Source organism: Heptranchias perlo, chromosome 11 (genome assembly GCF_035084215.1).
Source record: "Heptranchias perlo isolate sHepPer1 chromosome 11, sHepPer1.hap1, whole genome shotgun sequence".
NCBI classification, from domain to species: Eukaryota; Metazoa; Chordata; class Chondrichthyes; order Hexanchiformes; family Hexanchidae; genus Heptranchias; species Heptranchias perlo.
This window is the reverse complement of record NC_090335.1, coordinates 53,174,939-53,188,758: the sequence shown is the minus strand read 5'-3', so window position 1 is coordinate 53,188,758 and position 13,820 is coordinate 53,174,939. Positions and strand designations below refer to the sequence as shown.

At 38.7% G+C, this 13,820-nt stretch overlaps 1 protein-coding gene across 1 annotated transcript; it reads right to left on the bottom strand.

Annotated features, from left to right (window-relative positions):
- Positions 1 to 601: 601 nt before the first annotated feature.
- Positions 602 to 11,836, bottom strand: LOC137326969 (transgelin-3-like). Its single transcript, XM_067992343.1, has 5 exons — positions 11,632 to 11,836; positions 7,414 to 7,602; positions 4,189 to 4,363; positions 2,882 to 2,984; positions 602 to 2,524 (listed from the first exon to the last, which is right to left on the bottom strand). Exons 2-5 carry the CDS (start codon positions 7,591 to 7,593, stop codon positions 2,383 to 2,385), a joined length of 600 nt encoding a protein of 199 aa, XP_067848444.1. The 5' UTR covers positions 7,594 to 7,602; positions 11,632 to 11,836; the 3' UTR covers positions 602 to 2,382.
- Positions 11,837 to 13,820: the final 1,984 nt, after the last annotated feature.

Genomic DNA, 13,820 nt, shown 5'->3' with positions numbered 1-13,820 from the left:
CTCCTGTGCTCATGTGGGAAGGAGAGCAATTGTTTTTTGGGGGGGGTGGGGAGAAGGAGGAAGAGTGGGCAGGGGTATCACTGAGGTAAACAGTCCCTTTGCGATGCTGAAAGTGGAAGGGGAAAAATGTGTTGTGGTGGCAGCACACTGTATAATACTACATTGAATGTGGAGGCTGGTGAGGTGGAAGATGAGGACAAGGGGGACCCCATCATTGTTCTGGGAGAGACAGGGGGAAATGGAATAGACACGGGCGAAGGCCCTGTCAACTAGAAAATTGAGCCAATTATTGGATATATGACAATCCCTTGATCTCCTGGATTTCTAAAAACAGAAGTATCAGACTGCATTTAGAAATTATCTCCTGCACAGGGTTATCTTGCCTTCATCACCACCAGTGGAGTCAGACTTATTTATTCCAGTTTATGGCCAACTATGCAAATAGTTTCTGCCTATTAGCAACAGTTAAGATGCACAAATCTTGTTTTGATTAATGCAACAAATAATCTCTTCTTTTGGGGGGGTGGTTGGGGGGGGGGGGAAGAAGAGGGAGGAAGGAAAAGCAGCAAGCAAAGCTAAAAACACTAGTCATGACACAAAATAGCTTTTTCATTGAAATCTTTAATACTGAACACCATAGTCACACTGAAACTTTCCTGAACAGCATGGAGGATTTTAAATTGTGGAAAATTAGAAGTTAGAGAATTTAGTAATTCATGGAAACCCCTAGAAGACATGGTAAAGACTTTCATGGAAGACTATGGGGTGGTGGAGTGCTGTGTAAGGCATACAAGATAGTAACAACTTTGCTTATGACAATTTAACATGTGAAGCAACACCTAGGCATGTCAAATCACCTGTACATGTCAGATGGTGTATGTTTAAAACCTCCCACCAAAAACCAAGCTTACACAGAAAGTTAAAGTTCTGGGAGGGTTTAGATTAGGCAATTTGATTTATTCTGGTTAGACAAGGCATTATCACATAGAAACCAATAGGATTTTAAATTATGGTTGAAAATTGATGGGCTTGCAATTCCAATTTATACCAGTATCAAATCATTTAACTAGGTCTAAGCTAGCACCAGGCCCAACTGAAGCAACTTATGAAACATAATGAATGTCAAATTTAGTCATTCTACTACAAATTGCAACAAAACCTGCTCTAAATATTCCACTGGCAAGATAAAGTGATTCCTTTCCCCTACAAATGGTTCATTGTTCACAATATCATGAGGCATGACCCCCTTTCTAAGAAGGGAAAGCTGTGGGTCTCATCCCTTTAGTCACTCAAATTTAAAACTTACAAAACAAGTTTTGTGAGCTGGTTTCCCAGAGAATAAGCGTGTGTCCTTTTGATTTATATAACAGCTTGGAATTTAGACATTAAAGCCATCTTGGATAAATATCTGATTTTAAACATGAGAAAATTACAATTCAAGGATCATGTGATCATATAAAATGATAAAGTGTACAATGTAACAGAATGATACAAATGATAAGCTTGTGCATATACCTTTGGGATTAGGAGCTGGGACTAATTAGGGGGGGGGGGAAAAGAGGGAGAAATAGTGTCTACCCTTTTATACAAAAAGATCAAAATTTGAGTCAATGCCAGAGGAACATTTGAGTGTGGTTAAGAGGGACTAAATGTGCATGCTGGTCTTCACATCCCCAGAGTTTCACATGACAAGGAATCAAATCCAAATCTGAACCGAGAGCAACCTGCAAAAACACATGGGCGTACAAGTCAGCAAATTCTAGACGTGGCTAGTTCCATTTTTCCCCTCATGGTCAACAGATGAATTCAAGATTTCTGAAAGACCACTGAGTGACTGACTGCAAGTTTGTGAAGATCAAAGATAGTCCACACTGAAGACTCAATACTTATATCTAGTTGTTCAAAAAAAAAAATCTAGTTTGAGTGATTTACTATGATACATTAAAGTATAATTCCATTAATGCACCAATGAGCAATTTGGAAGTATTGTAAATTCCTGAAAATTATTCTGCATATTATGTAGAGATGGTGCAAACCATATTAAATTTGAGGGTTCCAAAAATAAGTCAGTTTCATTTTCCCCCTGGAGTCAATAGGCAAATTCTTAAAGATCCCTGAAATTTTAACTTTTGTTACTGTTAGGTTTATGAAAAAAAGTGATTAGCAAAATCAAGTGATTTGTTTACCTTACAAACTAATGTTTTGTACATTTAAAGTTTAGATGGTTAATATTGTTATGACATGCCACAAGTTTTTTTTTAAAAATCCACAAAATCAAAGTAGAAGCAAGCATCCTACTTGGATAATGACATTTATAACAGTTAAGATTCATTTGAGTCTACAGTCCATTTGGTTTGGCGTTTCTCACCACAGATTGGTGTCTTACATGATCTGTCGATGCATGCCATAACCAGTCATACCAGACTGGGAGGCTCCCTTATTGCTTCCCATCTGTAGGCCTATAACACTTTGTCCCTTTCGTAGTTGTTCTTCAGAAAATGCTCGCTTGGTTCCCTGAGCTTTCCTGTTAGAAAAAAGCAGTTATTACTTCACAAGTGGAGAATATGCAATGGGGAAAAAAAGTCAAATAAAGCACCTTTCCCTGAGCCTGTGATTATCAGGTTATGTTGATTAAAATTTTCCTGCTGTATGTTATATTATTTGAAAATGATGGCATAAACATCTGTCCACCTTAAAACAATTACATTTACTCATGAACATTCAGGTCTGATTGAAATAGTATCCACTTAGTGTGAAATATATGCTCACTAATATTGCAAGAAAAATTAAAACTGATTTTGCAAGGTATTATTAAAGTTAGCAATTCAGTCAGGTACCTTTGATTTTACAACACTGTTACCAACATAAAAACAACCTTTACCTATGGAACCAGTTGGGGTCCCCACGATAATAGCCATCATCTTTGGTGACTGCTACACTACCTAAAGCCATTAGAGTTCTTTGAACTGCAGCCAAATCCTTTCCTATAGAAGAAAGGAAAGTTTTTATTTTTATGCACTGAACATCTGAAGAATTGAAACTCACACCTAAAGTGGTGTAATCAGCATAACAGTGCTATATAGACTAACATTTTAATGTTTTGTCAAAATATTTAAACTGACCAGACAAATGGCAATTTGTGCAATTCTAATTAAATTTCAAGTTTACCAATGTTTACTGTACTAAGTAATGCTGGTATTGTGTGTTCTGCCCATTTCAAGCAAGTTTATAGTAGCTTCCAAAATCTTTTACATCTCCATGTATGCTAAGTTTAATTCAAGTTCAGGGTGGTCTAGGGGATGAAAATTTAATACTTCTGGTCAGTTGTAAGTTCACAAAGCAAATTACAACTTTGAATTTAAAAAAAGTCGCACATGGCACACTATGAAATGTCAAACAACTTAAGGAGGATCTATTGATAACATTAGCATTTCAATAGTCACCTCATTCCTAAAGGACTGGCACTTTACAAACCCATTTTTAAAAAAAAATTCTCTCCTTCAGCATTCATTACCCAGCTAGCAGAGTAGGCAATACAGCCACAATGACATTGGCAAATGCCTGGGTACCAATTGCAAGATGAGTTGCCTTAGTTTGCACTACAGGAGTAGCATCTAACTTCTCCTTGGCACTTACTAACATAACAAAAAGGTTTGTGGGTAGTTGCAAGTGCAGACCAACTCCACAGCAACATACCCAAGCACTAGACAACAATTAGATACTTGATTTTTTTTTCTAATATAATTCATCTTCATTTGGAAGAATGTGCACAAAAGTCAGCTTCTTCCACAATGAGCTTTTGAGATCTGTAATACTGAAATTATCCAACAAAATAGGAAGCCACAATGCAGATTGAATAATGTCCTAAATTTTTTTAAACATTGCTGAATGGAAGACTAATCAGGCAGCACTGCACTTTCCTTTTCTCATTACATTTATGGGCAAGTTTTGGTATTGGACTAAAAATTGCTTGATAATTTTACATAGAATTGTTAAGCTACATGGGAGAGGAGGCAATCATCCCATGTGTCTAGTCTTTGCCCCCTAGAAGGAAAAGCATCAACGTTCAAATACAGCTACCTAAGCCAATTCTGCTCTTTACCCCAAAAAAGGAAAATAAATCCACTGCCTTTAAGTCAAAAATTAAAATGTCATTTAAAATCAAAGTGAAGCATCAGTGCCTACTACCTTCCCACAAGTCTACAGTCTGGAAGATATCCATTGCTGCAACACCATAAGCTTCAGCAGCTTTCAGAAACTGAGAGATGTGTTCCATCTGTTTGAAGGCCATGGTGGATTCCTGGATTTTTTTAATTGGCTCCTGGTCTTTTGGATGAAGGCTGTTTATAACTTTGCACAATAACTAAGGTGGGGTGGGAAAAAAAATTTGCAACATTATATCCAAACTTCAAAACAGAATTTTAAGTGAGCACAACTTAGAGCCAAAGAAAATGCTTTTACTCATTAGCAATGGTCCCATAAGACCATTTGGGGGAAAAAAAATGAACTTCCACTGATTGCTTCAGGAGCTTGAGCCCCAAGTTTAGCACCTTTCAAAAAACAGCAAATTTGAGACATGCACAAGAGAAAATGCAACTGCACAAGGTGCAGCAAATGTGAATCAAATACCATTTGCTCCAAAGTTGTGGGAAAGATATTACTTGCACAGTACACAAAGCATGCAGGTCTAATATTTTCCTACTAACTCAAGGCAAATAGTAGAAATATACAACTCCTTACAACAGAAAGAATGCCTTTACAATCAGGCAGCAAAACTCATTAGGTGGCATCTTTTGTTGTGTTTACAGGAGGCAATTAATTCAATACAAGGCTCTGTTTTACTCAATTCAGTGGCTAAGCAATATTACAAAACTCTCCAATCTGGTGAGCTTTACAGATTACTACAACCCAATTATCACAGCTTGACAGTTGCTAGTACTCAAAGCAGAAGATTGTGGTTCTGAGCTCCACACCAAGGGAAAAGGAGGAGCATGAGAAACTTATGATGCAGATTGTTATTGGAGCATGGAATTCTTTATCTCCTAGTGCTTGCAGCAGAGACCATTACATCGCAAGGGAAAATTGTATAATTGAAACAAAGGAAGATAGAGCTATGTAGTGCAACAGGATTAGTTTGGATTGCTCTGGCAAGAGACAGCAGGTATGATGGGGCCAAATGTATTCCATCTGCACTGTAAACTTCTGCAGTTTATTCTAGTCTGACACACTGGACAGTAGTAAGGAAGTGCTGCATTGCTGGAGGCCCCATTCCAGATGAAATATTAGACAAATTGCCCACTGTAAGAACATAAATAGTAGCAGGTCTAGGCCATTCAGCCCCTTGAGCCTGCTCCACCATTCAATAAGATCATGGCTGATCTACTTCAACTCCACTTTCCCACTTGATCCCCATAGAGGATTTTCAAAAAGCAGTCATTATATCCACTGGTTCTCCCTTATCTACCCTGCTAGTTACACACTCAAAAAAACTAAGATTTATCAAACAATATCCCTCTTTAAAAAACTGTCCAATTATCTATTAAAGATTACATGACACTAAAGATCAGGGAACACCAAGATTTCCTGACTAGCCTCAATCAGCTGGCCATTCATCTGATTATCCCACAAGGAACATAATAGGTAGAGAGTGGCTGCTGCACTTGCCTGCACAAGTACGTCACACAATTCAGCAACTAAGACATTAACGCAGGCGGCAAGTTTTTTCTGAAAACTTTCTTTGCTTTTGCTATATTTAAGAGTCAATACAATACTGCATTTAGCTTCAGGTTAGAGTGTAATAAAACTTGGCCAGGTGTTCCTGCTCAGTTATCCTGTATCCCCTGCCACAGTGTGTGGACATTAGATCAGCTTCAGCTTAGATATCCCCAAAATAGAATCCAACAGAAGCTCTAAATAGCTATATAGTCTGTAGATCTTGGGACCCACGAATGTGTTGGTAAAAGCCTGGACTATTTCAAGCACTCAGTGGTAACTGAATGTGTACTTTTTTTAAAGCCATCCTCTTGAGGAGCCACCAAAGCTACTGGCATGACTACCCAACACAGCTCCAAGTCAATTCAATCTTACGTGCCAGAGTTCTTTCTTGCTCTGGATCCATCTTATCACCATCATAACCAGCCCATCACCATGATAAGTATGATAGAGTTTTAGTCTGGGATTTGGAGTGCCTCCTTCAGGTAGCATTCCTTCCAACTCCAGTTCTGATGAAGTGTCTGCACAATCTGTTCTATGGACGCTGACCAACCTGCCAAGTGTTGGCAGCATTTTCAGTTTGTTTCATTCCTTCAAAAAAAAGGGAACATCTTCACATGAGCCTTGACAGCGCATATCATGAGACTGATGACAAGGGCATCATATCCAAACCCAATTAACCAGAATCCAGCCATTTCTGCAGCAGTGGAAACAATTTCCTCCAGGGAATAGAGGCCAAAATACACCTGCTGCCTCCTGGCTGGGATCAGAACAGACTGGAGATTGACTATTTCTGGTCTTAAAGGCTGCATTTTTATATAGCAAGTTTAAAATCTTCAAAACAGCCCTTAAGCACTACACAGCCAATTTGAAATGTGGTCACTTTGTAGGCAAATGCAGTTAGTTTTCCCATAGCAACATCCCACAAATCAGACACTGAACAACTTTTGAAGTGCCAGTCTAGATTATATGGCCTTCTGCTCTGAATCAGAGTGCCACCACTGAGCCAAATTGACTATGGCTGAGCTATTCAATTGGATAAGCTCAACAAGCCAGAGATCTGCAATGTGGTGTGCTTTTTTTAAAAAATCTTTTCCAGCATTTTCTGGCACCTTAAAGATTTAGGGTGCACTTCTCTGCACACCCTACCCTTAAGGTACTGTTCCATCAATGCTATAGAATCATCCTGCACATCCAAGCCAAACCAGCAAATGTCAGCAGACAATTGTGAGGTGGGAAGAGAGAAGGGGAGGTAAAGTGAGCTCAATGTGATCCTGTATTTTCCCTCACAGGAACCAACAGATGGCAATCAGAATGAATACAATTACCCTCTCACCAGGTTGTTAGTCAGTTTAAAAAATTCTTACAAGATACTTCACAAAATTTATTTGTAGGAATCATAGTACAAAGTGAAGGTAATGCATACAACTCAAGCTTTCTGGGCTCATCAATAGCACATTATATATCATGTCAACATTAAGAGATCACTATTATGGGATGACAAATTTCAATGTATGGCAAATGCTATTGGGCATATTCTCCAGAAGTCAGAGGCAAATTTTAAGTGATCAAGATCACAGATGAGGCCCACGTTTTAAACCAAAGCACATCCTATTAAAAATGTTCTGAACTTTGTTATTCCGGACCACTTCCTCAGAATATAAGTGAGGAATCAGGAACGACAAGTTAAAATATACTTACTGCACCAGTCGATAACCATTTCTGAAAGTGTAGTTTTCCATGAACCGGACGATATACATCCCCACCACATTGCACAATGATCCAATCCACCAATCGTTCTTCCAATTCTGGATCATATTTCTGCTCAATTTTTTGCTCAACCTCTCTGCTCAGGCCGTAGCTTGGTCCTCTATTGGCCATTTTTGTAATCTAGAAATGCAAGCGTTCATTTAATATCTAAAATCTCTACACCATTTATTTTCATTGCATTACTATAATGCACCTGCACCACTCAGGTGATGTAGTAACATGGTGCAGAACAAAGTGCAGTGCCACAATAGTGAGATGAAGATTTAATTCCCCCATATTATAGTTCTTGGTCTGAGTCAGGTCACTGCAGTCAAATTTCAGGATGGTTGACAAAAAAAAACAGTAATCCGAAGGCCAGTCTAACATCAATTCAGATCTAGAGTGTTCATTTTTAGTTAATGCAAAAAGAAAATCTAAATTTAGTGGTAATATTTGTACCCATTTCAGCAATTGTCAAGCTGCAGGAAATACAGCAATCAGGCTTCTACATTTTGCACATATTTCCTTCTCAAAGACATCCTTGAAGTTATATAAATGTAGCAATTGCATTTACACCATTTTAACAGAACCATTAGCCAACTGAAAACAGATTAATGTCTCCATAAAATAATTTCAGCCAGACATTGAACAGTCATATACCAATATTGCCCAGTATAATTTCATGTCTCCCACATTGAATTGAACAGCTTCACAAGAGTTGTATTTTACACTAGTCCTGGTATTGATGATTCCATTTAGACTAGATTATTTTACAACTTTTAAATTAACTAGTAAATTGCCCACAGTGCTGCCAGTCAGTTGAATAGTATAAGTATTCAAAGATGCAGTGAGGGAAATATTTACGACCTCATCTTCCTGCTGGTTCATGACCACAAAATTGGAATGGATTTGTGATAAACAATGAGGCACCAGCCATGGACCAGGAAACAAACCTGGGGAGGTGCAGGCTGCTGAAGAGGGCCAGAACAAACATGTTGAGGAGCTAGTGGGTGGTTGAGTCAGGGAGAAGTATGACTCAGAATGGAGCAGTAGGTAGCAATCAGTGGAAAACAGTGAGGTGCTGGGTATGCAACAGTACCAAACAGCCTGAGAATGGATTGCACACCAACTGGCAGGGAGGTACACCAGAGGTAGCAAGAAAAGCTGCAGATGCATGGTCACAAAAGTGAAAATTTCAAAAATGGAAATCCAGGACTGAGAAATATAAAAACAAAGTATTTTTGAAGGCCATGTCACATGAAGTGGAAAATTCCTATCACAGCACCACTTAGAGGCAAAAGGGTTATACAGGAGTTGAATAGAAAAGTGACAGGGTACAGCACATTTAATATAGACTGTATCCCACTCTAAATACAGACAAATCCAATAGTAGCAAATCACTTCTGTTATGCGATTCCAACAAATTAGTGGTAGCAAGCTGTCCAAAGTGGGGGCATTATCTTAAAATTAGATCAAGGTCATCAGAGTAAAATCAGGATGCACTTTTTCCAAATGTCAGGTAGTGGAAATTTTAAATTCTTCCCTGAAAGGCTGGATGCTGGATCAATTGAAATTTAAGACAAAAATCACAAGATTTCTATTAGGCAAGGGTACCAAGGAGTTGGAACAAAGGCAGGTAAATGGAGTTGTGCTACAGATTAGCTGTGAATAGCAGGACAGGCTTGAGGGACTGAAAGTAACATTGGCCTACTCCTGTTCCCACATTCATGAATAGTTTCAACCTTTAACAACTGCACACAAGATCAATTCTTTTCAACTGCCATGAAACAGAGGCAATTCTTAAAATGCAGTTATCAGTTTAGCTTTAAACTGCTGCAAATGTTGTTCCAGAAACAAATACAGCCACAAGAGCAAATTAGTTACTATGGTCATCTTCTGAGGCACTTCATCACAACATATCATTCATATGTTGCTGGCTTCTGAAGAGTCTGTTCTGCCCTTGTCGACACTAGCTTTCATATATCGAGATAGAAAGCCATTTAACAGCTGAGTCATTGATTTACCCGAGAGAAATGGGATAGAATTTAGAATCCTACCAATTAGTCAGACCTCCTTTGCGGACAGAGATTTGACTGGTCAGATCAATATTTTGTTGGCAGAGTTGGACATAAAGTACATGCTGCCAAATATTCAATATTTACTGAATTCACTATCCAGAACTTCCAATATCAATACTGTGGCTCTGGCATTGAAACTGTTATACTGAAATGTGTGCAGCATTATTTTACTTGTTAAAAACCTTATGAAAATTTAGATTAAAATTGAAGACAATGGTCTTGGTGCAAGTATCACTTCAGGCATTCAAGTGTTGTAAACAAAATTTAAAATGTAATTTCCCTTTTCTTCCCCCTGCCATTTGAAAAAAGGGCTATTTTCTTCACTCTACCCCAAGTAGGGCAAGAAATAATCTTTACACAAAGCTGTATTTCAGTGCTAAAATAAGAGATGCTAATACTGGCTGGCTTAATCCAACAGAAGTCAGCCATTCAGCCCCTCAAGCCTGTTCAGCCATTTAATTGGATCATGGCTGATCTGCACTTCAACTCCCTACCTCTTGCCTAACTAAAATCTATTGATCTAAATCCTGAAAATTTCAATTGACCCAGCATCCACAGGGGGATGGGGAGGAGGGAGTTTCAGATGTCCACTACCCTTGTTTTCTAAATCAAAGGATGCAGATGTGGTCTAGCACAGGCATTCCATTTTTGCCCCCACACTCAGTTTTGGAACTAAAAGATGCTTTCAAATTTTGTTTCATATTCCTTCTGCCACTCCTTTGAGCCTTTAAATTTTCCACACTTATGTTGTACTTGGTGCTCTCCCTCCTCCCTTTAGTTTATTTACTATTAAAGGTTTAACTTATTCAAGATAACATAGGTCACAGATTTGATATTAAAGGTTCAGTTGAGCAATAGTATAGAAAATACTGTATTTGTTCATTTTTAAAATGTCATTTTCTTTTCCTCCTCTTCCTCTGTGCACAAAGGGAAATGGAGTGCTGAATACAGACTGTCAAATATCAATTTAGAGAGATAAATTCAATATAAAGCCAACTGCTTAAAACAAAAATGGCAAAAATAATTCTCCCTCTCCCCCAAATAAAAGTAGTCTGATAGTGGAAAATTCATGGTAATGTTCAGATTTATTTTAATTGTAACCAAATCACAATGTTTGTCTGTTCATAATTGTGCAGTTAGTTACAAATCAAAAGTTACAGTCAAGTGTTTAATGCTTTAGGTTATTTACACTTTTCTACATTAGACTAATTATCTTTTATTCATAGTATCACCTAGTGATAGTTACTCCGTCTTTTCAATAAGTTAGTGCCATTAAAATAAAAAGGTAATGATTAACCAGTACCAAGACATTTAAGCCTGTCCCACTCACTGTTCTCAAGATCACCAAATTAAGACGCCCCCCAGCCTCACATACTGCCATCTGTTGTCCCGCCATTATAAAGGTCGGCATCCACCCACTGACAAAGAAGTATTAACATCCGGGGGGGGGGGGGGGAAAGAGAAAGGAGAAAGAACAGGAAGGAAAGAAAGATTATTTTTATATTGAGGGAAAAAGTGTTAATATCCTGTCATTTTCAAAATGCACCCCACCAAAAAAAAATCAAATCATTAGTGTTTTTTTTATTTGAACATTAAGATCAAAAGTTGCAAACATACTTTCTGCAACAGCATTTCAATATTGAAAACAGAATAATTAATTCTGTAGTCCTTGCTTAACTTGTATAAATTCTACAGAAATAAGTTAGAGGGGTGAACATTCCAGAATTGTCAGTACGGCTGGTACATCACCAGCAGACAATCTAAAGCCTAAATCTAGAAAAAGGAGAAAACTCTTATAGGGCTAGAAAATGAAGATACCATCATTTGGCCTGACCTTTTTAAAATAATTCTGTACACCTTTTTGATCATTCAGAAGAATATGGACGTTTTGGTATCTCTGTAACATACGTTAGAATTAACTCACATTAGCTACATAAGTCATTGGCTTCCCTTGTGCTGTTAAGATATTTTTTAAAAAGCATTTCCCCCCCCCCCCCCCCCCCCCATTATACATACTAGGACCCTAACATTTGTAGCGCGAAATGCGTTTTCTTTGCAGTTAATTTTTCTATATTGAGTTTATGAAACTAACCTGAAATAGAGACGTACACAACTCCACAGGAAAGGCAATACGCAGACTGGGACCAGCAATACACCTCGAATCAGGTCGGGATGACGAGATGACTAGCAGAGCCACTTCGACGCAGGATATCTCGGAAGAACCGGATATGGTCTAAAATAACCACACCCCAGGCTTTAGTTGATTGATACGTTGCTGTTTGAGACTAACGATGTAATGTGGATGGTTCTAGTTGTGGAATAATGCTGATTATCAGATTCTGATCATGAAGCTCTTTTTTCGGTTGCCTGTCTCTGTGACTTCAAGGCTGGACGGCGAGTGGACACAATTCAAGCCGCGACCTTAATTTTCATCTGCACAAATTCCACGTTTTCCCTCATCAGCATGCATATAAATCAATAAAGGCAATCGATGGATCGCCTGTATGAACAAAATCTGAACGATCATCATTTGTTGGGACGTGCTGCCATAGTTTATTATAGATAGATAATTAATTCGAAACACCATACTGTGAGGGACTGTGATTTTTCACATTGTACACAGCTAATAGTGAACTCGATTAACATTTTAAACACTGCCTCGGGTCATTAACTGTTCTCAATTTGACATAAATGTGACTCTCATTAATCTAAATTGTCAATAGACCGAGATAATTTCCATTACGTGAAAAATAAAAGTCCAGTTTGAAAGGGAAACAATCAGCCATGCGAGTATACTATACTGGATTATCTTTATTTGAAATTCCGTATAATAAAATCTTGGTAGTAATATCTAGGTTGTAGCTTTTTGGTAACTACAGTTTCAGTTGCCACAACTGCAGTTCTGAAAATGGGCATCTGCAGGGGACACCGTTCTATTTGCTGGTTTTAGAGGAGGATCTGAGGATGCATAAAAAGAAATATGTTTACACTTAGAATCATAGATCAAAGAAAAGTTACAGCGTGGAAGGAGGCCATTCGGCCCATCGAGTCTGTGCCAGCCCTATGCAAGAGCAATCCAGCTAGTCCCACTCCCACACCCTATCCGGGTAGCCCTGCAATTTTTTTTTCCTTTCAAGTACTTATCCAGTTCCCTTTTGAAGGCCATGATTGAATCTGCCTCCACCACCCCCTCGGTCAGTGCATTCCAGATCATAGCCACTCACTATTAAAAAGTTTTTCCTCATGTCACCTCTGGTTCTTTTGCCAATCACCTTAAGTCTATGTCCTCAGATTCTTGACCCTTCTGTCAATGGGAACAGTTTCTCTCCATCTACTCTGTCTAGACCCTTCATGATTTTGAATACTTCTATCAAATCTCCTCTCAGCCTTCTCTGTTCCAAGGAGAACAACTCCAGCTTCTCCAGTCTATCCACGTAACTAAAGTCCCTCATCCCTGGAATCATTCTAGTAAATCTCTTCTGCACTCTCCCTAAGGCCTTCACATCTTTCCTGAAGTGCGGTGCCCAGAACTGGACACAATAATCCAGCTGTGGCCGAACCAGTGTTCTATAAAGGTTCATATCACTTCCTTGCTTTCGTACTCTATGCCTCTATTTATAAAGCCCAGGATCCCATATGCTTTTCTTAACCACTTTCTCAACCTGCCCTGCCACCTTCAATGATTTGTGTACATATACCCCCAGATCTCTCTGTTCCTGTTCCCCTTTTAGAATTGTGCCCTTTAGTTTATATTGCCCCTCCTCATTCTTCCTACTGAAATGTATCGCCTTGCATTTTTCTGCATTAAATTTCATCTGCCACGTGTCTGCCCATGCCACCAGCCTGTCTATATCCTCTTGAAGTCTATCACTATCCTCCTCACTGTTCAATACACTGTTCAATAAGTGTTGTGTCATTGCAAATTTTGAAATTGTGTCCTGTACACCCAAGTCCAAGTCATTAATATATATTAAGAAAAGCAATGGTCCTGGTAACTAGTACTTGAGATGGTCTTAGAATCATACAGCACAGAAGGAGGCCAATTAGCTCATCATGCCCCTGCCGGCTCTTTGAAAGAGCTATCCAATTAGTCCCACTTACCTGCCCTTTCCCCATAGCACTGCAATTTTTTCCTTTTCAATTATATAATTATCTTTTTCAAGTATAAGGTGTCTTGCAGCACCTTACTCAGCCACTGGTGTCTACAGCCCAAGACGTATTACCTAAAACATAATTGAGGAGCTCTGCCGTCACTGCTCATGCCTTATAAATGAAGCAGTC